The sequence below is a fragment of the Phaethon aethereus genome, assembly GCF_964289735.1.
Source record: "Phaethon aethereus genome assembly, chromosome: 2".
Classification (NCBI taxonomy): Eukaryota; Metazoa; Chordata; class Aves; order Phaethontiformes; family Phaethontidae; genus Phaethon; species Phaethon aethereus.
Genome location: NC_138582.1, coordinates 14,961,701 through 14,989,507, shown reverse-complemented (window position 1 = coordinate 14,989,507; position 27,807 = coordinate 14,961,701). Strand labels below are relative to the sequence as shown.

At 39.9% G+C, this 27,807-nt stretch overlaps 1 protein-coding gene across 1 annotated transcript; it reads right to left on the bottom strand.

Annotated features, from left to right (window-relative positions):
* Positions 1-6,833: 6,833 nt before the first annotated feature.
* On the bottom strand, positions 6,834-27,790 carry MRPL13 (mitochondrial ribosomal protein L13). The gene is made up of 6 exons (XM_082014635.1): positions 27,647-27,790; positions 26,826-26,949; positions 19,552-19,645; positions 17,826-17,886; positions 7,721-7,807; positions 6,834-7,391 (listed from the first exon to the last, which is right to left on the bottom strand). Exons 1-6 carry the CDS (start codon positions 27,671-27,673, stop codon positions 7,266-7,268), a joined length of 519 nt encoding a protein of 172 aa, XP_081870761.1. The 5' UTR covers positions 27,674-27,790; the 3' UTR covers positions 6,834-7,265.
* Positions 27,791-27,807: the final 17 nt, after the last annotated feature.

Genomic DNA, 27,807 nt, shown 5'->3' with positions numbered 1-27,807 from the left:
GGAAATTAGCACCCAAAAAAACTTCACAAAGTAAAACTGCCAGCTCTTACATTTATAAAAGTACTGTTCATAACATCATTTCAGCCACATATCCAGGATATCTCTGGCTGCTTCCTCAGTTCTGTTACTACTACATCCCAGAAATAATTTGACTAAAAATAAAAACTTACACTAGAAACTTTAAGAGTTGGGCAAGACAACTACTGTTGCAGTTATCTTGTAAGACAACAAACAGAAAGGGCAACTGTGGCTGAGAAGATTTCTTAATCCGAAAGCCTTTCTGTTTACCAATGCCTACAAATTTGTTTGCTAAGAACATCAGCAGTAGGCTTCAGGTTGCCTGAGGTTGGCAGGCTGGCTTGAAGGAACACAAAGCTAGGGAAGAACTGAAGTGGTAGTTACAACCACCGTATCATTAGCATAGGATGTATGAGAGGATTATCAGACACGCTGACATGCTTGTGTTTCATTACCTACAAACTTTTCTTTCTGAGAACATTATGATTCTCTGCTTTCAAAGCCATGGAGTGTTGCTGATGAACTGCGAAGAATCTGCGTGCCATGCCATGGGGGCGACACACAATGCCAATACCAGGACCCTGCCCAGCCCATGCTGCTCAGCTGAAACAAAATTAGACCTTCAGACCAGATTCTGCAACCCCCTGCCTCAAAGCAGGATGTACAGATGAGGGCCAGAAATCAGTCAAGTTACTCAGAAAAATAAACATTAAAAAGGTGTTTGGTTTTCTTAAACCAGATTTCAGAGTTTACAATACATCAAGTTTTAAAGTGTTCAAGGACGTTTTTCCCCAGAAAGACAAGTGAGAGGCTGTCTGGCCCAAGGAGAGTTCCTATTAAGGCTGGCAGTGGAACAGGCGCTCAGTATGCAGAGCCACACCAGCCCGAGTGCACTCCTGGAAATCAGACGGCTCTGCTTTCTTAAGGGAAACTCTCAGGAATGCATCCATCTAACTGGAACAACACAGAGCTGCTGTTCTACATATTTGGTAACATTCTTATTTAAATACTTCTTCAAAAACAATTTCCTGCCTTTAAAACTGTGTAAAAACATACATATAACCAGACAGTTAAAAAACTTTAAAATGGTATATAACAGGAAAAATTACACATGACTCTTATGTATCCTTGCTTTTACGGAACAGAATTGTTTACTTAGTCATATGTGACTGGCAAATTATGTGATGATTTCTGTTTAAAACTCATTTAAAAGACATACAATCTGAAACTTCAAACACACTTGAAATAATGGTTTCATTCATGGTAAAAAGCTACAAAACCAAACTCAGTCAAGGGAACTAGTTTTTGATCTCTCTCCCCTCTAAATGTGTCTGGAAAAGACATAATTTAACTTTCCTGTATCTACACGGTTTTCCACCACACTTATTTCAGACCTCTCCATCAAGAACCTAAGAGAGAAGCTCTGCACAATTTGGGAAGTCAATTGGTTCAGGTTAGGGATAAAAGGAAAGAATGCTCAATGTATCTCTCCCTGGAAACATGCTGACAGTTAATTCTCTGCTTTCATAGAGCAGCATCCTGCCTGCTGTCGGATGATGAACTCTGCTTTGGTGGAAGGAGGGGTGACAGGAAAAACACTGAAAAACAAACTACTTGTTAGGTTTCTACACTGGACCTGTGCTTTCCTTAAAAGCCGTTTCTCTGTTTTAGCGTTCTACTTGGATATTTTATATCTGTCTGTGGTGTGTCAGTCTCCAATTACCAGCAAAATAGCCTTTGAAAATCTATAGCAAGATGTTTTGATGAAAAATATAGGTAAAAGTCCAATGAGATCATTAGCAGCACTGAGCATGTTCTCTTCACATGCCAAATGAAAGTTATTTACATCTTCAGATTAAAGAGAAAAAGGCTCTTTCCCTCCTAATACTAGCAAATTCTCATATGAATTCAGTCATTAATATTCATTCCCTGTTATCTGTCTTATGGCTATTTCATATACAGTAAGGTACATTTCTTGGGTGTAAGTTTCAATGTAAAACCTTAAGAATAATTTTCTTGTCGTCATTGTGTTTGCCTGTATTTTATAGCCTTACAAACCTTTACACAAGCTATGCTTTCCATTTGATCATTTCCATTAAAGGATACAGGTACTTTTAAAGGGCTACTATAAATTGATTTTTTTTTCCCCAACAGAAAGGTGTTCCACAAAGAGTGTCTCCCTCAACTCCTTTTTTTAAAATCACTCTCAGAGGAATTTAATTAGCTTTTGAATCTCTATCCTTTGTTAAACAGAGTGGTCACCAGGCTCAGAACTTCATGGAAGATAAATAATAATTAAAAACAAGTCATGTAAAGCAGGAAGACTTATTAAAAACCATTTGAGGAAAAAAAAAATTGAGTTTATAGTTTTTCTGCATCCTTCATTTTCTGGTTCATTGTAGGGACTACGCTTACTGCTTGGAAGCTATCTATAGGTTCTGCAGAAGCTCACAGGCTAAAGTAGACAGCAGTAAACATACAAGCCTTTTATACCCTAAATGCAGGACAGAGGACATGAAAAGGCTACTCCTTTTAGCACCATGTGTTCCCACCCAGACTTCTAAGTCCCTAGTACAGGGTAACAAACAATAGACCAAGGAAAAGCCAAACAGCACTAATACTACCGCCAACCTATACATTGGGGTCCTTATGCACAGTTTATTACAATATTCGTCTATCTTCTTATCTATGTTTGTTGCCTTTCATCATATATAAAGAATCACAAAATAATTTGTGTCAGAAGGGACCCCAAAAAGTCCCTTTTTGGGGTCTGCACCACTCCCCCACCGAAAGTGGGACTAACTTCAGTATTAACACCAGGTTGCTCAGAACTCGTGCAGTCAAGTTCTGAGCATCTCCACGGCTGGAGATTCCACAACCTGTCTGGTCAGCCTGTCAGCTGGAAAATAATAAAATGACGAGGAACCTCAATAGAAAGTCAGTTTTGCATTCTGAGATGCACATGTATTCCTACAGTATTTGGACTTCCAAACACCAATTAATGTTCCCTTTACATTTAAAACTCTTCTGAAACAATTTTCCTGTCAGCTGTTCTTTCAGTACACCACAAACTGTAAAGTGTATCAGATTTATACCATCATATGTTAATAACCTGTCTTGGGTTTGTTGAACAAAGCTGTCCACAGTATTTTGTCCATTTTTTGACTCATTTTTAAAAGAACATTTTTGCTTTACACCTCTCTAAAGGTGACATCATTAAAGAATATGTAAATATTTAAATCTTTGTTGTTTCTACAGTCTTTGAAAAAAATGCAAACACTACTTCTTCCATGGGCTCACACACACTGAAAAATTTCAGAACAGAGTCTATTACAGCTGGATATTCATACAGCCTTTCTTTTAGTGCCTTTAATGCACTTTAGCTGTCTATTCTCAGACACTCCATCTGGCACTTTAAATCAGAATAGTGACCACTTTAAGTACCCCTTCACAGACTTCTGTGTTTCACTTACCACATCAGAAAGTTACTTCACCAAATTTGCTCAGTTCTGTATCTTTTATTTCACAATTAAGCCCTTCCCCCATAGCACTCAGTGCTAGAGAATCACCACAATACATTCATTCCCTCAGTTAGGAAGAAAAGAATTCTTATTTTTCCCATTAATTCAAATTGGAAACTCTGTCCAACATCAAGACCACCAGAGAAGTGAGCTGAAGGTTAAATTTAAACTCATCTATTTGACACTAATATCTGATATCCACAATGGTCTGGTTGCAGGCCAGGACAAGCAGCTGAGATTACACCAGCAACTACAGCGATGAGCCCTCCGGCTAGTGGAGAGATGGTAGATAACCACCTTCATTCTTGATCCCTCTGCTAGGATTTACCAGCTTCTGAGAGCAGAAAAGAAGGTAGGACTAAAGTCCAACACAGCAAAGGTATGGTAGCAGTGTTAGGTATGTCCTCCCGCCTTTAAAAGTGGCTCTAGCTAGAAGTAGCTGACTGAAGGGAAACTTCTGGCCCAGTGCCTCCATTCATAGTGTTAAAGTTCTCCCAAACCCTCCTTTGTTTCTCCTTACTCCACCCAGAGCCCACCAACTCCACTCCTCTGTAACATTCCTTCACACTCATTTCAGACCCTCTACTTCATTCCTCTCAGGTCCACCTATTGCCCTGGTTCTTCTCACCAGAACGCCCTCTTGAGTTACCTGCCCATCCTATAGGAGAAGCACTAATCCTCTCGGTTGAAAGCCTCCAAATCAGCTGCAGGGCTTCTAAAGCAACCCAACCTCTGTAACGGGCATGGAGTAAAAAGACTGTATGCAGATAACACCTACTGAAAACAGATCAGGACGAGACTGTAGAGGAAAAAAATATGAAAAACAGAATGCATATTTTCTCTGTGCTTTGAATTCCTCCAAAGCAAATGGTTCCAAGAAATGACAGGAGGGAATTCTACCTTCAAATCTAGCTTCAAAATAGTGTTCTTACCTGCAGATTTTCCCCAAGGATCAACACGCTCAAGTAGTTTTCTCAATGCCAACATGAGGCTATTAGGAAACTTAGTCTGACACCAATGACTAAATTAGATGGCATCAAGTTTATTTTTCTCTGCCACACACACCTACATGTGAACACAATTAAGGTGGCCCAGTGCTGAGGAGATGAACTCAAGCAAGACTATGGCACTGCGTGCGGACAAAGAAAAGCACTTCAAAAGCTCTGGCAGCATAACACTGTTTCCTTTGACAAAACAGAACAAAAGGGACACTCCCAATTAGTTGGCTAAAGCTAAGTGCTAGATTCCAATTCAGTGCTAAATTATCTTGTAAGAATCTTTTTTGGTATTAGTACTAAAGACAGTTATACAAGAGTATAATACACCATATAGCATGAGAGGCACCAGCTTTACTCTAATGCACTGTAGAATTCTGGTCACTGGTGCAGAGTCTAAATTTCTTCAGGGGTAATCCAATGAAATCTCATAGGAACCAGTAGATCTCAGTATTTTCAACTCCATCCAGTAGTGAGGATAAAAACAAGCATAGCAATGTGTATAACCGATATAGAGAAAGTCAAAATCAGTCTACCTATTCCCACCCTGAAGAGGGCTTGAAGCATTGCTGGACTTTGTTCCCTTTCAATGGAGGCTGTAATACTGAGGCACGTCAGATTACACAGAACTGACACACAGGCTTTATTTTAGTATCATCTAGGATCAAGAGCCTAAGTACAACTGATTTTTTTAATATGCTTTTGAAAGTATTACCCACATTCATGAGAACACAGGACGAATACGACAAAACCCAAGTAATTCCCAAAATGCTCTTCTTTTTGTGCTGTCAATGCCATTCCCACATTTTAGAACACAGATCTAAGTCAAACCACATTAAGCAAGCACTATTAAAGGAGTGTCTAGATACTGGTACATAAACAAACGTGTTTGGTTTTTTGTGTGTGCAGAACACAGTTTTTAGGTGTTCTCCATATAACATTCACCCGATATTTAAATTTTTCCTACCAAACCCCACATTAAATTCTACATACTGAAAATGAGCAGAAGAGCACAAGGTACTGATCATATGGAAGAATCCAGATCATACACTACTCTACTTGCTTCATTCACACAGCTCTTTGTCTTTGGCACTTTCAAGAAGATGAGCATTAGGAATTCAATAGTTTTCAAATTCAGAAATGAAAGACCTCATCCCGTCTCTGACATGAAAAATCAGTGCAACTCTGTACGACTACTATGTGTGTGGATGTGCAAGCACAAACAGAGATTATACATAAATACAGAGTTCTATGCAGGCTTTTTCACTTGACTTAAGACTAGGTAACTGCCACAGATTAACTTTCTCCTGTATTACTAGGATTTGCAAGCAAAGACCCACTAACATTAAGAAGTTTCACTAAAAAATTATTTTGGTTTCTGTTAAACATGTGACAGAACAATGGAGCATTACTCAGTTTTCCCCTCAAAGGAATACAAATCCTATAAATATATGCGAAACGGATACAGACATTTGTCCAAATTCCTGGAATTTCTTAATTGTATTGGTCTGGCTTAAGCATTGAGAGCTGCTGGCCCATAAAAGGAATTATGAGCTCACTCTGCTTTTAAATTGCAAGAAGGTCGTATTCAAGTGTTCATTTACGTTATCATTCAGCTACCAAGACACCCGAGAGATCATATCTTAAGCAGACTCATGAGAACTAAGCTGCTAATAACATTTCAGCAGCTGACCTCTGTCCACATGCAGCTAACATCTGGTTCAGTGGAACTACTCAATAGGATGGCATACCATTTGAGCCTCGTACCAGGTCTATTTTCTAGGACTAGTATATAAGTACACAGGAACACTTTTTTAAAGGACAAACAGAAACACAAGCTTTTAAAAACTACTACAGAAATAGAAATATCAGTAATCAAACTGGAGATAGACCATCAAGTTGGTCTTGGTGTTATTTATACCTTTCCCCATCTCTCTACTTGCTACATTTCTGCTTGAATTTCATTAGAATGATCAGGAAAGGGGCCATCTTTCAAAATTAATTTCTCTGTTGACTACCGTAATGGGATTTTGAGCCTAAATAGGACTCTCAAAATGAACACAAGAAAAATCACACTGGAACTAATCAGAAAATGCCCCAAATGTAATGCATTATTTTCACTAGCAGGTTGAGTTAATGCTGTATGTGGTGGTATAAAGCAAACAAACAACTCATTCATGTGCCACACAACTACTGTGGGACTGATTTTGCGCATGGAAAAGAAACTATTTATCAAAATAAACATGTGTTATGTCCCCTGCCAAAGATGCACTCTCCAGGGTCTAATTTAGCAGCTTTCCGTTCCTCTGGAGAAAATCTGGAGGGTTCCCCCTGCAGTGAATCTTCCGCTCACGCAGCCACATAGCGTTTCCTTTGGCTAACAGTTACGTATTACAGAGCACATACAACTCAGAGTAATGAAGTTTTTTACTCATCTTTTACTCCACTCATTTTGATGAGGTAAAGAGTTGAAAACATGATTTTAAGTAAAGCTGTTTTCATTAAAAGGCCAGAAATACAAAAAACTTAGCAACCACTCCCTTCTAATATGACCGTTCTTTGCTTTAATGGCCTTCTCTCTCCAAAAAAAATGACATAAAGAGAAAAATCATTACATTTTTTCTTACTGATAATGTGAGAGCCTACATAATACATATTCAGTAGAGCCTACATAATACATATTCAGTCAAGGTGTCCTTCTCAAAAAAAAAAAAAAAAAAATCTAAGATACTTACGGAGTCCAAACCTTCGGAAAGGCAGCAATTTCTTCTGGTGTATATTCGTCTAATCTCTTGGGGACTGCACGTGGCTGAGGAATCTCTTGTAGAAGATTCTTCTGTATATCTTCTGGAATATCCTGAGGCAGGTGAGAACAGTCTTAGCTATCTGATTGTTTGAAAAACAACACTGCCCCCCACCTCCCAAATTCAGACCAAAATTTGTCAACACTACTGCATCCTTCATGCTATTTGACCTAAATACAGAAGACAAATCTCACTCATCTCTCATATCTCGTAATTTTGTGAAATAATTAAAAAAGCATCAACATTTCAACTATATTTAGATACATAAGCAGCTTGATTTTTCTTCATTTACCTTCTTACGGCAAGAGTTCTGCTATTGCTAACACTCCCTCTTCACCTCCAAAGCACTCAGGAATGAAAATGTAACTGCATGACTACTCACATCTTCTGGGAAAAGGTGCAGCCTCTGCATCATAGTTCTTCTCTGAAGGTTTTTGGGAAGCATTCTATAAATAGTCAGTTTAACAATCTGAGGAAAGATAACATCAAATCATCAGACAGGCTACAAATAACATGAAAAAGGCAAACTGTGCTTCCCTTTGCCCATTCCACTAGTCACTGAACCTTTTTTCAGTCAACTTCTTCCTTGTCAAAGAACTCTGGCATGATACATTTAGAAGGTGCTCTAGACTTACTGTTTTGGAAGAAGGAACACTTACTCCCAGTCATATAAACACTTGCTATAACAGCCATATAGAAAATTTCAGCTTAGAAAGTTAAGAGCTATATTTAGCATTGTGGATGATTGCATATGATCGTTCAACTTTGAAAAGACTTGAGAAGCTTGTGGTAACTCCATATTGTATTGCACATTTATATACACATGTTAATGAGGAAAGGCTTTAGCAAATTTACCAAGTGTTCTCAGCATCTAGTTTAACACTGCAACTTGCTGTGTTTGAAACTTCTATATAATTGATGCATTCCATCTTAAGCAAAGCTGACATACCACAACATTGCATCATGCACATACTATACATATTTATAATTTTTTCCCTTGCTCTTAGTTCCAGATGAACAATCTTACTTCTGAGCACCAGGAACGAATAGAATTTGTACATCTACACTAGATGATGCTTAAAGAAAATTAACAAAATTCAAAAGGATTTCTCTTGGACTCTAGTGTAGATGCCCATAATTTAAACATAAAACACATTGTTATGGACTTCATCCAAAAGGGGAACATTTTTAAATGTAAAACAAGGCATGCAACTGTAAGAGAAAAAGAGGGTTTCATAAAGGACAGCAAAATATTTAGCGGTAGACCTACGTGCAATTTTCTAAGTAGAAGAAAACCCACTCTGCCTGCGCTCCAAGCCACCCAGACATAAACTAGCTCCAAATCATAAACTACAGAGCCATGCTTAGGACATTAAGCTGAAGTCAATAAGCCATGCTGAAATGTAGTGCACTAAGCACAAACAAATCTCCCCGGCAGCCGGATATTTTGAAGTGTGTACTGAGCAAAGTTGTTTCTTTTTATAAAATTGAAGGAATTATATAAAAATTTTAGAGATAATCATTGACTTCCCAGCTGGAACCACGTAGCTAAGACAGAATGATTGTTACAGGTCAAATGAATGAGAAGTGCAGGTTCTTAAACTTGTAGGCATTTCTACTTGGATTCTGAAGTTAGTAAACACTCAGGTTATTTTAATTTTGCCATTTATAGGCTGGAGACAGAACTTAAAAGGCAGTAGCATTGTCTTACGATCCTGATAAACATATACCAGCTTGCATATGCCTTGAGAAACTCTGAAGGCATTTACAGAAGCTTTAACATCACGAAGATTTTTAGATGTTAAGCAGCCAGTACCACAGATCTGTGGACAAATATAATTGATGACAGAAGAAATGCATCAGGCTGGGCAGAGTAATGTATAGTGTTGATATCGTCTCTAATAAAAATTAAAAAACAACTATTAAAAAACAAAGATGAAAATTAATGCTTTTAGGGATAAAAACTATTACGCTTGTACAGCAAACTACAGTTTATTTACGTCAGTATATTATGTGCTTAGAGAAAGGCAAGATGAAGAGAGAATATGAACTTTCACTGAATATTGAAAATCAATAGAGACACTACAACAATGCAGGAAAACACATGGATATTAACAACAGCTCATGTGAACATCCGTTTTACCATTAGTAATATTCATATTGTACACTTATTTTCCTTTCTACCCAATATTTTTTGTTATAGCCAATGAAGGATCAAAATACCCCAGAACTGAAAAAATGGATCCAGAGACTTCACAACATATTCCCTAACTGGGGGGATTTTTTTCTTTATCTAAAAGTTACTTTAAACTTCAGACTGTGATAGAATTCAGTGTTAATTCCTTAGATTAATAAACTGGACATACAGATAGTCCAAAATATGACCTATGACCTACAGATACACGGAGCTAGTTATTTAATGATTTCAGTGCAATAAAAAGAGAGACTTTAAAATACTTTAATGAACTTTAAGAAATATTTTCCTTCACCAAAAAACTGATGTTTGTGTCAGATTTTTCATCTTCCTCTGCAGCATGTGGCACAGACACCTGTTGAAAGAAACCAGTGAACCAGACGAACAGCTGGTCTGTTTTGGTTGTAGGTAGTTCTGCCTGATGAATCTGACCCAATTTTTTAAACCACATTACAAAGAGAACAGATCAGTTGTAAAAAAAGTGCCTGTTAAAAAGACACGCTGTAAAAGTATGACGGATGTCACAGAATCTGTAGGGTTGGAAGGAACCTTTCAAGGCCATCAAGAGCTGGATGCAGGACTCCAGGTGGGGTCTCACCCGAGTGTAGCAGAGGGGCAGAATCCCCTCCCTCACCTTGCTGGCCACGCTGCTTTGCATGCAGCCCAGGATGCGGTTGGCCTTCTGGGCTGCAAGTGCCCATTGCAGGCTCACGTCCAGCTTTTCATCCACCAGGACCCACAAGTCCTTCTCGGCAGGGCTGCTCTTGATCCATTCATCCCCCAGCCTGTACTGGTACTGGGGGTGGCCCCGACCCAGGTGCAGGACCCTGCACTTGCCCTTGTTGAACCTCATGGCGTTCACAAGGGCCCGTTTCTCAAGCTTGTCCAGGTCCCCCGGATGGCATCCTGTTCCTCTAATGAATCAACAGCACCACTCAGTTTGGTGTCATCTGCAAACTTGCTGAGGGTGCACTTGATCCCACTATGTCATTGATGAAGATACTAAATCCATGCCTGATCCAGGATTTCACTGTTAAAGCCTCTCCCATTCCAGAGCTTCCATGCAACTGAATGAACTCTCAGAGGAAACAAACTTGTAACATACTAACTGGACATTTCAAACAGCTCATTTTTTACTTGCATGTTTTTGTGGTTATGATAGAGCCTTTAATGTCCCATCCACTTGAAAATATCGCCGTCTATACGTTACAGCCATGCAGAGGAACAATAACCTTGGGTTTCAGCATGCACGCTCCCTGCCCCAGCAACTCATGGTAGAGGCAAAGAGGGAACAAAGCCTTGCCTTCTGCAGCAATCATAATTTCCTTGCTGGAACAGGTCAAGGGCAGATTTATACCTCCCACCCCTCAAGCTCATTCACCTTGGTCAAGAAAAAAAAAAGAGAAAAAAAAAAAAGAGGGGTGAGGTGCTGATAAACTATTATTTGATATTTGTAAAAAGCCACCTAACTGTATTACCAAGCAAGCTGGAGCGTAAATTTAAACCATCCTGCTGTTCTTTCCTTTTAGTATTGATTTACTGCAAGGTAGGTAGACCAACTACTGAACAGAAGGCCATACAGGGAGATAGAACAGAAAAGGTGCTGCTGGAAAACCTCTAGTTTCCTTCATTGTAACTTCTGCTTCAAAGACTTTTCTATGAGCCAAAGCAAATCCAAACCCAGCTCCTGGAAAGACCAAGTTTACATCTAGCTCCTTGCCCCAAATTCTGCCTACAGCCAGAACCTCACTCGAACTCGTGTGATGACAAGTCAAGTAAGTTAGTAAAGTACAAGCTTAACCAAGTTGTACAGATTGCTTCTGCAACTTGAAATAAGGTTGTGCAACAGATAAGACAGATTGAACCAGCAGTATTTACAGGGTGTTAAGTAAGGGCTCTCCTGTTACCTGAACATGCTCAAGTTTTACTGAAAATACAGCAACCCTAAATAAAAAAGTATGGAATTGCAAGACAAAGTCTGCTACTGAGATCATGCAAAACCCAAACCCAGATTCAACACTCCCTGAAGGTACACATCGGAACAGGCTGTTTCTTTAAGGAATGAACAACAAAAAAATCTTTGCATATGCTTGTAATAATTTCTAATAAAAGGCAATTTTTATTGTTTTCTATGTGATTATGTTTACTTTGAACTATAAAAAGAACAAGTTTTATTTCACATGAAAGGTATAGAACCCAGTTGATTTCTGTGGGATTTCAAACTGACAGAGAGGTCTACCTACCCACAGGTCTCACTGCAACCTCGATCTCAGTTTAAAACTAATTAGTACAGTCTATTCAGTTATTTATGGATTCCTACTGCCTCTTCTCCCCAGTCCTTTATCTTTAGTACTTCCATATCCTCATAAATACTCACTCCTAAAGGCCATGACACTTTCTCCATGAGGTAAAGACATCCACCATCAGATATAAACAGCCACCAAAGCATTAATATTTGGAGATTTTTAAAGTACTGGAATGCTGTTTGCCCCAATTTCTTTTGAATTACAAAGTTCCTGTTGGCTGTAATTACATTTGTCATCTTGAATATTGCAATACTTTTTTTCCAAGTTGGCTAATTTATATACTCACAGCATAGACATGCTTTTAATCACACAGTTATATGACATTACGTTTTTAGTTTCCAGTTTAAACGGCTAATTAGGAGGAAAGGAATCTGAAGGCAGCTCTAGTAAAACTCTTGCACTTCCAGTCCCTTACTACACAGTCTAACATTTTATGAGTACAAATATATTAAACATATATTTATTTGAAACACTGTGTGAGGCTTGAACATTTCAATTTTTGTGATAGGCTTTGGCTCACGTGCAAGTTGCAGACTACACTGGATGGAGAACAAGGTCTGAGGAAGATTCTTTGCCAGATAAAACATACTTTAATGAAGGAAATCAGCAGAGCAATACCACTCCTGGTCCTGAGAAGCACAAAATAATTTGCCACATGTCCAGAAGAAAGTCTACCCTAACAGTTGAATTAAGTCCAACAATCACCAGGAAGCAACTCTAGAAAATGGCAAGGACACAGCACTCCAGAGAAAACAAAGTGATTAATTACAGGGCATACCAAAAAAACACCTAGAAGAATTCAAGGAGATACACCAGTTACTCAGAGGTACAGCTTGTTAATACATCTTCCTTCTGCCAGTTCTTGCGTTTCTGTTCTGTATACAATATTGGTCTTTTCACCATATATGTTATAAAAGCATACTAAGAACTTCAGCTTTCTACCTCTGACAGTTGTACAAGTTGTACAGCAACAGTGAATGTACTTAATACTGCCATAAGAATCATTTAGTCACAGACAAATTAAACTTCCACCACATGCCATTTTGCTTTCTGCTATTCTTCAGCACTTAGAAGTTTAATGTGTTCTTTAAATTAATATATTAATTTGCTTTGCAAATTCAAATAAGAAATGGATTAAGGTATTTTTAAACAAAGAAATATTTATTTTTGTCTACTACAAAGCCAAAAAACAAGCCAGCTCTAAGACTTACTCAGAGCACCCAGAGGTTTTAAGATAACAAGTTCTGTAACAATATTCTCCTCTCCATGCCATACTAACTTCTGTGTGCCTATTAATCCAGACTTTGAAGTCTTGCTCTACTTAATTAAAAAACATTACTCCATAGTAATAAAAGAAAATGCTATTATATCTGGTGTTTCAGTAACTTGACTTTTAATCTGTACATATTATTATATCAACTATCCCTTACTGATGCAAAGAAAATAGGCTTTCAAATACCAACAGCAAGATTTAACCATGTTTTGAGTTTTTCTTCAAAAGATCATTATTATGCAGATATAATGGCAAGCCTGTACGCGCAAGCAGTTGCTAAAGAGCATTCAAAAGGAGAATTAGAACATTTTGAGCCCCTTCGTATCCGTGCCAGCAGCTGAACAAGCCAGAACCCTGACACCCCCAGAGGCTTCCTCACAACATATTTCCATAGAGCTACCCTGCCTCACTTAATAATCTTCCCTAGCAGGTAACATTCATTCAGAACAATTACTGCCCATTATTTCTTTGTCAGAGGCAATATCGCCTCTGAATACTGCAAAGGTCAATCCTCTCACCGATTATTTGGCATTAGCCAAATATGATTTCTTCTTTTTTTTTTTTTTTTTTTTTGGGGGGGGGGTAGTTTCTGATGGGGGAGGGGAAAGTAAGCCAAGTTTTGCTTACTTTTAGAACTAGGAATAGAATAAAAACTGATTGAAAACTTTGTCCTGACAGTATTACTACCTGGTTCTACCAATCAGATCTGCCAACTTACTTTGCAGGCATTTTAATTAAAAGCCATGAGATTTTTCCAGAGAGTTTTTCCAGAAATAATCTTCGTTCCCTCTCAAATCTCTGAGATTTAAAAGTACATCTTTTAGTCTTCCTGTACCAAGCACTTCAAAGCCTAATTTTGAAAGTGTTTGTCTCAGGTCTATCAGCATTTTTCCAGCTTAACAAAACTTCTGCAAATTTTATTAAAAACAAACAAGAAAACCTGAAACTTCTATGCATTCCAAACACCTGCCTCTCAAATCAAAAGGTTTACCTGTTTCCTTTATTTTCATTTTGCTCTCTTGGCAAAGAAAACACACCAAACCTTTCAAACAGATTTTTCTTAGCAACCTACAATGGAAATTAATGTTGTCCACTAACATATATCCGAAGGGAGTAGTAACACCATACATAAGATTAGTATTATAATAATCTGAAGAACAGAGAGGCTGTTTCGAACTACAGCAACCAGCTGTTATACTGCACCTAAGGAACATATTTAATACTCTTGTCTATGGGTGGTCCAGGAATTTACACTAAATCTAAGTCAGAGAAAGAAAAAGTTGAAATACGAAGAAGCTGTTTTTTTCTTCAATAAGCACTTCCTAAAGCAGCCTGGCCAAGTCCAACAGACAAGAGCTATTCTCTGCTATTCTCCAGAAGAGGAGACAACTGAAAAGACTAGACATTTTAAACAGATTCATAGACACTCCCCTCCCCATGCCTCTCAAAGGAATTCAAAGTTGCTAAAGGTAAAAATGTGCTAGACTATTTACTTTTGATATCTTTTTTGGCAACACACTGTAATTTTTACCCTTCCATAAAAACAAATTTTTCTGAAGTGTTGAAAAACTTGGCACAATGAGCACGGAACTTTAAGTTCTACATAAAACATCAACTACGCAGACCTCTTTTTGTATTCATTGCCCCATATTAACATAAATGATACTTAAAAGTGGAAAAAACCAGTAATATTTTGTCAATCTCCAGCACAAAATTATACATCTGAGATTAAACACTTATAATAGGCACGGTTGGTATTTTTTTATTCTTTGCAACTAAGAAGAAAAGTCAAGGATTGGTAATGGTTGCCATGGGAGGCTTTCAAGACCAGCCTGGATAAGCCCCCAGCAGCCCAATCTGACCCAATAGCTGACACTGCTTTGAGTAGGACGTTGGACTAGAGATCTCCCAAGGTTCTCTCCAGCCTGAATCATCCCATGAAAAAATGCACATGCACATTCAAAATTCATCACAAATCCTTCTGAAGCACTAACTACTACCTGCAATGAATATAAAGGTCCAAAGTTAGAAGGACAGATACAATGATGCCAACCTCTGTAAGTGAGAATATCAGATCATCATCCATCCATCCATCCCTACCTTGGTACCTTATGAAGGAACTAGAAATGATCAAGGATGATTATCTAACCATATTGCAGTAAACATGTCTAAATTCTGACAAGTATACTTATGACTTTCAGCCCCCCCATGAAAACATAAGCTATACCATTTTGCATCAAAGTACTTATAACCTTTTTAATTAGCTCTTAGCTGTCTACCACTTTTTCCTAAAACCAGTCTGTCTGTATACTAGAAACTATGTTTAAACAAAACTGTAGTGGAGAAATATTTGTCTTGGGGATTTGTATGTTTGAATTTAGTCAAATGGAAAGACAGTGCTAAGCAGTATTGGAATCCTACTATATACACACAGAACCTTAAAAGCTTTAATCTATTTCTTACGTAAACCAAAAATAGTCGTATCCATTGCAAAATCTCTCTGTAACACCACACAAGTTTATGAGGTGTTAGATCAACATCCTCTTCCCTGGAAGTAGTCTCTTCTTCATCTCTGTAACAGCACTATTTCCAAATAGATGTTGACTCATCTGATGAAGCACTAGCAGGAAGAGCCATCAGGAGACAATAGGACCAAGGGCAGAGAAAAAGCTGTAGCCTCCAGAATGAAAACAATGCTTTAAAGAATGAAGACTTTGATTCCGTAGAAAGATTCAGTCTGCTTCCTACAATCTACCTAATTCCACTGGCTTCACAGGAATTGAATTTAACATGATTAAAAAACAAAAGCTCACTTTTTAATTCAAAGAAGTGAAATAAAGTGGTTTATAAAAGTCTCCACAATAGCTATGCATCATTTAGATCACATTTTGAAGATCCAAATGCTACTTAGGTTAGGCATTGTTCTCTTTACAGTAATCCTTTTTCAGGTTTTAATAACTAGTTCTAAAAACAAAACATGTTAATAAAACACCATGATAATGTCCACCTTTGTCATATCCCAATGTATTTCACACCAAAACAATTCCACTAGTAAATCAATGCTTCTAGCCATAGAATCACTTACAAGGCAAAACCTGTAACAGCTACACATACAGAATATATCATGCCAAATTACCATCCACTACTATTAATTATGACAAAAAGACAGATGAGAGATCTTTATGATTGGGACATCCAAACGCTTCATCTTCAATAGAATGAAAGAGTTAATTGCTGAGGGCTCTCCACAATTCTGGCTAAAATAGTTCCTCTTGATAAATTAGACCAAGCCTTGAGCCACATCACCATTTGCTGAGCCTCTGTCCAACATGCTTTAGTTATTGGCAATGCATTTAATCCTCCGCTGTTTGCACAGAAATTCATCTATGAGTCTGGCAAGAAAAAAGGTATTTCAGAATGAATGCCAGAAGGTAATTTATAGAACATCCAATTCTCTGGCCCTAACAAAGAAGTGGTGTTACACTGCCTCCCAGTGCACAGCGTCTGCCTGAAGCTCAAATGAAAAAGGTTGAAGAATCCATTTTAGATATGGAACTATTAATAATTCCCAAAGGAATTACAACTATCTTAGAGCCTTTCTCAAAAGCATTTAAGTTGTTTTGAAAAATTCTAGACAGAAAATAATATTGAACCGTGTGATTTCATTTCACTTCAAATACGGCAAGAAATTGCAAAAGTAAAAAAAACCAAAACAGGCAAGTTCATATGGCGGACCACTTTTTTATCAAGTGCTTGTACAATGTCTTGTATAAAAGAGTCTTGGGACAAACCAGGATTTCTAAATCAGAAATTAAAAAAATAATTTACAAAACCCAAGAATTTTACAGCAGACAAAATTTCTCTAGGAAAAGGAAGAAGCATTTATATATTTTATATATCTAATGTGACCTAAGCCAAAGCATTTCAAAGTCAAAAAAAAACCCACAGGTATCTGTTAATCTCAACAGGTCTCATACCATGTTCTGAAGCACTAGTACTTAGAGAATTCAGTCCTCCCATGCTGACCATTCAAAAGCCTAGTAAAAGTAATTTCACAACTAAGTCAACCAAATGTTCCTATCTAGCACCTTGTTTTTTTAACCTCTAACAAACACATCAACACTGACGTTCAGTGAATTAATAGTAGTGTAATACAGACATTTAGTAAAGAGTCTTAAGTTCAATGTAACCACCATGGAAAAGATTTTTCACAGACCATGAATGCACAGCATTGCAGAAAAGATTAAAACAAAAAAAAATCACTTAACAAAATCTACCGTTGAGAGGCAGGTGTACTTTCTAACATTCTTACGATTAGCATGACTTGTTGGCTCTTAAAAAAGTAGTGGGATTGTTAAGCTGAAATACAACTTAGCTAAGTCGAACTTGAGGCAGTTCGCTTATGAGAAAGGTCAGAACTCTGAAATTAAAAAAGTGAATCAGTCAAAAATGAGTGAAGCAAATGAACTTGATTTGCTCATTTGGACAGCACGGAAGAATCATGAAAATGCACAATCTACAATCTAACCCTCAAAACATGCTGTTTACAAAAATACTGCCAGAAGCCAAGCTTCTAAGAGCAATTCGCAGAATGTTTTTAATGTAATTTAGCTTTAGGCATGCAGGTAACTGATCCCTTTTGTGTAGGGGAACTAGTTAAATGGAAAAAACAAATCAGCTTTACGAATGAAAGGGAAGAAGAGGAAACACTTACAGCAGTTGGATCCTTCAAATGCAGCTGAGTTGCTGTAACTTGTGTGAAACCGCCAGGATAGCTAGAAAAACAGAACAAGCATACAAGCTTAACACTATATGGTCAAGCATGATGTTAACACAAATATCACCACATCTTGAACAAGTGCCATGTTATTATAAGCCTTCAAAAAAACGGAGTTGTTTTCACGAGGCCAACTTGTATTAGAAACATTCTATCCTGTCAAGTATCAAAGTTTAACGCCATTTGTACTTTCTTATTTATTCACTTCAGTATTAAAGAGTTTGTGTTTCACGAGCAGATGGATATATTTTTAATACTGCCTATTAAATACACCATCACAGCTACAGAATACAATGGGAGTAAAATATGCAAAACTTGGAAACATTTCAAGACGATCAAGACTCACAACCAGTCTGTGACTGACGTATGAGACGGCATTTTGAACATATTTTTAATTTTCTTACTATTTTAGCTAAACCTTAGCATGATTCGGTGTATCTACAGCAATAAAATGTGACTTCCTGTAACGACAAATGTACTGCAATGCATCTGTCTTTCTGACGTCTATGTAATATGGTTAAGTCATGCTAATGCACATTTAAGCATATAAGCATTTAAATGAGTACGTTGGTGCAAGAATGAATACAGGGGTACAAGAAATTACACAGATGTCAGGTAAAGCTGGGTTTCATTTTGATTTAATTATACTACTAGGTATCAGCCTAACTGAAATGAAAATAAACTCAACATCATCAAAATATATAGACTTAGGAAGCTGCACAGGTTTAAATATTTAATTGCACAATTCTTTTCACTTACTTAAAACCAACTTAGCTATTCACGGAAGTGCTTTAACTTAGAAATTTTAGAGAAAATTTTTAAGAAGTCATAGACATGGAGGAGAAAAAAAAAGCGTTAATTTCCATCAGCTGTGAACACGAGCATCTCAGCAATTCAGCAAAGGAATTTCAGGACTGAAACATCAGTACTAGCAAAATTAGTTTTCTCAATGTAATTTATTCATCTCCTGACTCGATACATTTTAAAACTTATAGATTATTATCTAGTGTTGTCACTGTATAAAATGGGAGCAACTCTTCTTATTTGACTGAACTGATCACGCCATAAAGTTTGTAGTTGATCATTGCACTTCCTTCTGTAAACAAGTTATGTCTGCCAGAATAATACATTATACACTAATGTATACATCAGTACATCCTGAGAGTACCTCATTTCTTACTATTTTTTTGGGTTTTTTTCCATCCTCTGTTCAGTAATATATCAACCTTGACATTTACTGTTAGGTAGACAAAGTATGATAAAGTAATTAAAGTTGGCAACTATATATACCTTAAATGTGCAGTGCCAATAGGAACGTCTCCTACTGCTTAGTAAATAGAATAGTCCTGATCATTTGGTTCATGGGCCCACACAAAACAATCTGGCTCACCAAGCCTGTTGACTTACTCAATTGCTCTGACTACTTTTGAGTTAGATTATTTCTCTAACAACATACACTGGGGAAAAAAAAGGAAGAAAAGGGAAAAGAAAAGAAGAAAAAAGTTTGCATTGTTTTAAACATCATAACACATGCAAACGCAAAACAAAACATGTAAGTAGGAATTTCCTTTTGAACCAATATGCTAAAAAAGACTGTAACTATTAAGAAAATATGACATAAAATTTACCATTAGCTCATTTGAATATTTATTATAAACGTTACCCAGTATGTGAAGAATATACTTTCTGTTCCCATTTGTTACCAGAGAAGGCAATATGTCTTGTATTTATTATGACAACATGATCTCCACAGTCACCTACAAGACAGAAATTAGTGAAAGATATTAATAGAACCATAGGAGTAATCAACCAAAATAAAAACTATAAAGCGTGTGATACATATGTAGTAGTACATATATACCCATTTCATAAAGCTCAAATTTAAAGATCTGAGCTTTTTGAGTCACACCATCCAAACCTGCCCTTAAATACCAACCTTAATTAATATTTTTGTTAGCATTGTCAGCTTAGAAGGCAGGTGAGCAGGTAAAATACCATCAGACTAGATAGTTAAACCACTGCAATTATTCAGCTAAAATCTGGAAATCTGGCTTACAAGCAAGTATATTATTTTATTCAACATAATATGCTGTATATGCACCTAGATTTCAAAAAACACAGAATAAGAACAGTTCTAAACACTGATCCTAAATATTTGTTTAATTTTAGTTTTCTCATAAAAACAGTACCAATGTTTACTAGAGGACTGAATATTTTGGGTAAGTAAAAGAATTCTATTAAATAATTACAGCCTAGGGCTAAATATATAAAAGAAATAAAAAGATTGGGGGTGAGGGTATGGGGGAGAAAAGTCCCACAAAAAAATCTGTAACAGCTCTCTTGGGAAAAAACCTACATTTTCATCAATCAAGCAGAAGTGAATGCTACACCACATACCTATATGTCTAGCGTTATACTAGCAACTTTCACATCAAAAGTTTTTTAGGTGCACAGTCTATAATCTGTTACCAATACCTTACCAGAAACAATTACGTTAATAGATCTTCTTTATTAATAAAGTGCTAATAAAACCCATACTAACTCAAAAATATGGTGAAAATATCAAAAAAGTCATTTTTCATTTCAGAAGAAACCATCTTAGTCTGGAGAAGAGGAGGCTGAGGGGAGACCTTATTGCTCTCTACAACTACCTACAAGGGGGTTGTGGTGAGGTGTGTGTTGGTCTCTTCTCCCAGGTAACTAGTGATAGGATGAGAGGAAATGGCTTCAAGTTGCACCAGGGGAGGTTTAGACTGGATATTAGGAAAAATTTCTTTACTGAGAGAGTGGTCAAGCATTGGAACAGGCTGCCCAGGGAGGTGGTGGAGTCACCATCACTGGAAGTGTTCAAAAAACGTGTAGACGTGGCAATTCAGGACATGGTTTAGGGGACATGGTGCTGTTGGGTTGATGGTTGGACTTGATGATCTTAAAGGTCTTTTCCAACCTTAATTATTCTGTGATCTTGATCAGCTGTATAATCTATAAGAACCCATTCAATTGAGTGAAAAATGATTTGTGCAAAATTCACTCTCATGCATTAACATATTAGAACAAAGTAAGTATTTGAAGAGGCTCTTGAAAATGTTTTTAGTAGGTAACAAAGCAGCTACACTAAAAAGGACTTAAATTGAGCAAGGATTTTTTATAGCAGTTTATAATTAGTCAATGCAAGTTTCACAACCTATTTAAGTTTTCTACCTTTTTTTTAATCTTGTGTTCTTTTAGAGCTCTACTTGCAACTACAGCTGAAGTACAAACACAATTTAAACATCTTCATTGATGCAGCCTTTCACCAGTGACAGATCAGTTCTAAAAACACTGTATGTCTAAATAAATGTCAGGGAACTGATACCGGACAAATTAAAAACAAAACAACAAAAATTCCCACAATGTTATTCTGTCTAAGGAACTGTCATCTCACAGACACTAAAATACGTCTCGAGAGTAAAAAAAAAAAAAAAAAAGAAAAAAGAAGTGTAAACTACACCAATGGCAAATCCATACATACTTTACTCCCTTAGAGAGTATCAAATGTCTCTCAGCAGTAGTAACCTATCAATGTCAATCTCAGGTGTAATTCATTTAGTACTGATTTATACAATACTTTAAAACAATTAAAGTTACCCTTGAAATGACTTTCCAGGATTTTGTAACTTTGTGGACATAAAAGTATCAAAGATCTTTCCACGGGACAACCAAAACCATTGACTCTCAGTGGCTCCTTTATTTTTCAGACAGCCTTAGTCTCCAGTGACATCTTGTGGATAAGACATGATTTGCAACAGCAGTACTCTGATATTTAAAACAGCATTAGAACACTACAAATACTACTTTCTATTATGAATCACTGAATCATAGAATAGTTTGGGTTGGAAGAGACCTTTAAAGGTCATCTAGTCCAACACCCCTGCAATAAGCAGGGACATCTTCAACTCAATAAGGTTGCTCAGAGCCCCGTCCAACTTGACCTTGAATGTTTCCAGGGATGGGGCATCTACCACCTCTCTGGGAAACCTGTTCCACTGCTTTACCACCGTCACTGTCAAAAATGTCTTCCTTATATCTAGTCTAAATCTACCCTCTTTTGGTTTAAAAACATTACCCCTTGTTCTACTGCAACAAGCCCTGATAAAAAGTCTGTCCCCACCTTACCTACAGGCTCCCTTGAAGTACTAGAAGGCTGCAATAAGGTCTCCCCAGAGCCTTCTCTTCTCCAGGCTAAACAACCCTACCTCTCTCAGCCTGTCCTCACAGAAGAGGTGTTCCACCCCTCTGATCATTTTTGTGGCCTCCTCTGGACGCACTCCAACAGGTCCATGTCTCCCCTGTGCTGAGGGCTCCAAAGCTGGACACACCACTCCAGGTGGGGTCTCACCAGAGCACAGCAGAGGGGCAGAATCACCTCCCTCCACCTGCTGGACACGCTGCTTTGGATGCAGCCCAGGATACAGTTGGCCTTCTGGGCTGCAAGCGCACATTGCCAGCTCATGCCCAGCTTTTCATCCACCAGTACCTCCAAGTCCTTCGCAGCAGGGCTGCTCTCAATCCCTTCATCCCCCAGCCTGCACTGATAGCAGGGGTTGCCCTGACCCAGGTGCAGGACCCTGCACTTGGCCTTGCTGAACCTCATGAGGTTCACACAGGCCCATGCCTCGAGCTTGTCCAGGTCCCTCTGGATGGCATCCCATCCCTCAGGCATGTCAACTGCACCACTCATCTTGCTGTTGCCTGCAAACTTGCTGAGGGTGCATTCGATCCAGAATCACAGAATCGTTAAGGTTGGAAAAGACCTTTAATATCATCAAGTCCAACTATCAACCCATGACCACTAAACCATGTCCTGAATTGCCACGTCTACACATTTTTTGAACACTTCCAGAGATGGTGACTCCACAACCTCCCTGGGCAGCCTGTTCCAATGCCTGACCACCCTCTCAGTGAAGAAATTTTTCCTAATATCCAATCTAAACCTCCCCTGGTGCAACTTGAGGCCATTTCCTGTTGTCCTATGGCTAGTTACTTGGGAGAAGAGACCAGCGCCCTCGTCGCCACAACCCCCTTTCAGGTCGCTGTAGAGAGCGATAAGGTCTCCCCTCAGCCTCCTCTTCTCCAGACTGAACAACCCCAGTTCCCTCAGCCGCTCCTCATAAGACTTGTGCTCCAGACCCCTCACCAGCTTCGTTGCCCTTCTCTGGACACGTTCCAGCACCTCAATGTCCTTCTTGTAGGGAGGGGACCAAAACTGAACACAGGATTTGAGGTGTGGCCTCACCAGTGCCGAGTACAGGGGCACGATCACTTCCCTCCTCCTGCTGGCCACACTATTGCTGATACAGGCCAGGACACTGTTGGCCATCTTGGCCACCTGGGCACACTGCCAGCTCATATTCAGCCAGCTGTCAACCAGCACCCCCAGGTCCTTTTCCGCCAGGCAGCTCTCCAGCCACTCTTCCCCAAGCCTGTAGTGTTGCATGCGGTTGTTGTGACCAAAGTGCAGGACCTGGCACTTGGCCTTGTTAAATCTTGTACAACTGACCTCAGACCATCAATCCAGCCTGTCCATTTCCCTCTGCAGAGCCTTCCTGCCATCGAGCTGATCAATACTCCTGCCCAACTTGGTGTCATCTGCAAACTGGGGCCGCAGTTTGCCCTGGGGAACACCGCTTGTGACCGGACGCCAAATAGATTTAACGCCATTCACCACAACTCTCTGGGCTCGGCCATCCAGCCAGTTCCTCACCCAGCCAAGAGTAAACCTGTCTAAGCCATGAGCCGCCTGTTTCTCCAGGAGAATGCTGTGGGAGATGCTGTCAGAGGCTTTACTGAAGTCCAGGTAGACAACATCTACAGCCTTCCCCTCATCCACTAGGCGGGTCACCTGGCCATAGAAGGAGATCAGGTTAGTCAAGCAGGACATGCCTTTCATGAACTGGCTGGGCCTGAGCCCTTAGTTGTCCTGCACATGCCCTGTGAGCACCCTCAAGACGAACCACTTCATAATCTTCTCCGACACCGAGGTCAGGGTGACAGGCCTGTAGTTCCCAGGATCCTCCTTCCGGCCTTTCTTGTAGACGGGCATCACATTGGCAAGCCTCCAGTCTTCTGGGACTTCCCTGTTAACCACGACTGCTGATAAATGATGGAGAGTGGCTTGGCAAGCTCCTCTGCCAGCTCCCTCAGTACTATCAGGTGGATCCCATCAGGCCCCATAGACTTGTGGGTGTCCAGGTGGTTTAACATGTCCTTAACTGCTTCCTCCTGGATTATGGGGAGTTTATTGTGCTCTCCATCCCCGTCTTCCAGTTCAGGGGGCTGAATACTCTGAGGATACCCGGACTGGCTATTAAAGACTGAGGCAAAGAAGGCATTAAGTACCTCAGCCTTTTCCTCATCCTTGGTGACAATGTTCCACCCCACATCCAATAAAGGACGGAGATTCTCCTTGGCTCTCTTTTTGTTGTTAATATATTTGTAAAAACGTTTTTTGTTATCCTTTATCACCATGGCCAGATTGAGCTCTAGCTGGGCTTTTCCCTTTCTAATTTCCTCTGTGCATGACCTAACGAGGTCCTCGTACTCTTATTAAGTTGCCTGCCCCTTTTTCCAAAGGTGATAAACTCGCCTTTTCTTCTTGAGTCCCAGCAAAAGCTTACTGTTCATCCAGGCTGGTCATCTTCCCCGCCAGCTCATCTTACAGCACATGGGGACCGCCTGCTCCTGTGCCTTTAAGATTTCCTTCTTGAAGACTGTCCAGCCTTCCTGGGCTCTTTTGTCCTTCAGGACTGTCTCCCAAGGGACTCTCTTGACGAGTGTCCTGAACAGGCTGAAGTCTGCCCTCCAGAAGTCCATGGTAGTGGTTTTGCTGACCCCCCTGCCTTACTCCACCAAGAATGGAAAATTCTATTTTTTCATGGTTGCTAAGCCCACCACGGCCTCTGACCTCCATATCTCCCACCAGTCTTCCTCTGTGTGTAAACAGCAGGTCAAGCAAGGCACCTCCCTGGTAGGCTCACTTACCAGCTGTGTTTGGAAGTTATCTTCCACACACTCCAGGAACCTCCTAGACTGTTTCTTCTCTGCTGTATTACACTTTCAGCAGATGTCTGGTAAGTTGAAGTCCCCCACAAGAACATGCGCCAGTGATTGTGAGACTTCTACCAGTCACTTGTAGAATGCTCCATATGCCTCTTCGTCCTGGTTGGGTGGTCTACAACAGACTCCCAGCAGGGAATCTGCCTTGTTTGCTTTCCCCCTCATCCTTTACCCATAAGCACTCTACTTTGTCATCACAATCAAAACACTCCCTAACATACAGAGTCACCCCACCGCCTTTCCTTCAATGCCTATCCCTTCTGAAGAGGTTATAGCCATCTGTTGCAGCACTCCAGTCACGTGAGTCATCCCACCATGTTTCTGTGATGGCGACTAAGTCATAGCTGTCCTGTTGCACAATGGGTTCCAGCTCCTCCTGTTTGCTGCCCATGCTGCATGCACTGGAGTAGATGCACTTGAGCTGGGCTATCGATTTCACCCCCAACATCGGCATGCCACCCCCAGGCTCATCTCTAGTGAGCCTGGGTTCATCCCCTTCCCGCTTCAAATCTAGTTTAAAGCCCTCTCGATGAGGCCTGACAACTCGTGAGAATCGTCTTCCCCCTTGGAGATAGCTGTACTCCGTAACCCCACTGTCTATGTCATTAATGAAGACATTAAAGAGCACTGGTCTCAATACAGACCTCTGAGGGACACCGTTCATCACCGATCTCCTTCTGGATATTGAGCCATTGACCACTACCCTTTGGACCCAACCATCCAACCTCATCACTGAACAGTCCACCCATCAAATTAATCTCTCTCCAATTTAGAGAGAAGGATGTTGTTGAGGACCATTGTCAAAGGCCTTACAGAAGTCTAGATAGATGACATCCAAAAAAAAGATCAAGTATAATTTTAGTATATAAACTCTACATGTATGAGCGAAGTTAAATGCTTCCTTTCATGTTTCATTAACGTCTCTTGAAAAATTTGCACAAGTACCACCAATATGAAAAATTTTCATGAGTACCACTGTACCATCAACAGTAGGGATCACCTTTTTATTATCCAGAAAATGCTTATCACCGCGAGACAGGCACTACAGTATTACAAATAATGAAGAAGATCACACATACATCTTTACTGCTGAATCTTCTAATTTGCAGACAAGCAAAATGATCTTTTCATTTAAACAAGGTACCTTTCAACAATGATTGTGTCTCCCATTTAAGAATCAGACACATTCCAGTCTTCTCATCACAGAATATCTAAGCTTGGGAGGGACATCTGGAGGTCATGTTGTCTAACGCTCCTGCTCAAGCAGGAGCAGCTTTTGAATATCTCCAAGGATGGAGACTCCATAAGCTCTGGGGCAACCACTTCTTGTCACCCTCACAGTAAAAAAATGTTTCTTGAGGTACAGAGGGAACCTTCTGTCTTCCAGTTTGTATCCGTTGCCTCATGAAGACAGGACTTCTCTGCACCTTATTCAGAATGAGGAACCACTCCCAAGACTTTGTGGCCTCGTGAAGCTACTGAAAAGCAGCATTCAGAAAATCTAATCAATAATCACATCAGTGTTTCACTACGTGCACCGGGAATTAAATCTTTACACTTAAAATCAATGCAGTGAAACACATTTCAAGGTTTTTAAAAAAAAGGAAACACAATCCACTGCAATTCAGCTACTAAATATAAAGTATGAATTCATAACAAGCTTTATATGAACATAAGGTTGTAGATGTGTATGAAAGCAAAAGATGAGCAGGAAAACAAAGGCATAACTGAGAAACAACTGAAAAATGTAACTTTATATATCGGTCTTTATTTTAAAACTGAAAGCAGAAGAAAAAAAAAGTGAAGGAAAGCAAATCTGCTTTTATCTACTGCAGTACTCACTTAGTGCATGATAAATAGGTTTATGCCTGCCTTCAAGTCTGATTACAGTCGCAGCTGCTATTTTTCCTGGTGGTTGCATCTTCGCATCAAGGAGATACCAGGCTCTGGCAAAAGTAGCCCATTGCTAAAGAGAAAGAGAGGTAGTACTTAACATAGAAGAAGACACTACCATACATAATTCTAGCTTCTCTAACTAGATCAACACTTTTTCTACACTCCAAAATACTAGAAGAAATACTAATAGCCAACAACACCCTCTCCAAATAACCTCTACATGGATGGAGATCGCTGCTTCACACCGTGATACGCTCACTGCTGTACGTGTTTCCAATGTGCCAGTAACAACCCTGAAAGGTTACCAGCTCTGAGGGTTTTGTTTCAAAAATGAAGATTTCTTTACTGCAAGCTTCGATTATCGCTCACCGAACTGTGACATCGCTGTAGGCCACTTAATGCCCAACACCTCTTTCCCTCTCTCTCAGCGAAGGGCACAACTCCCTCGAACGCGGTTGTATGAACACGAACAACCCGAGCCGCCTGCAGCGGGTAGCTCCGTCCCTCAGACAGTCGCACACCTCCGGCCCGATGCCGGCTCCTGCCAGCGGGCCTCTCGGGGCGAACACCGCAGCTCACGGGCGCTCCGCGACGAGAGGAGGCCGCCCGCCGCCCCGGCCCTCCCTGGTGGCCTGTTGCCCCTTTATCCCGGCGCCCGCCCGCTCCCTCACGGCCGCTCTCTGCGCCATGGCGGCCGCCGGGGCGCGACCTTGGCGGCAGCGGCCCCCTAGTACAGCCTGCACCCAGGGGGAGAGGACCGCGCTCACCTGGGCCGCCTTGGTGTAACTAGCCATGGCCGCCCTCCCGCCGCGGCTGAGGGCGACGGGAAGCGGAGCGCCTGGGCCGTCCCCCCGGCGGGAACCGGAAGCGCTGCCTTGCGAGGGGCGGTGCGAGGTCGGCAGCGCGGGGCCTTCGGAGCGACGGTGGC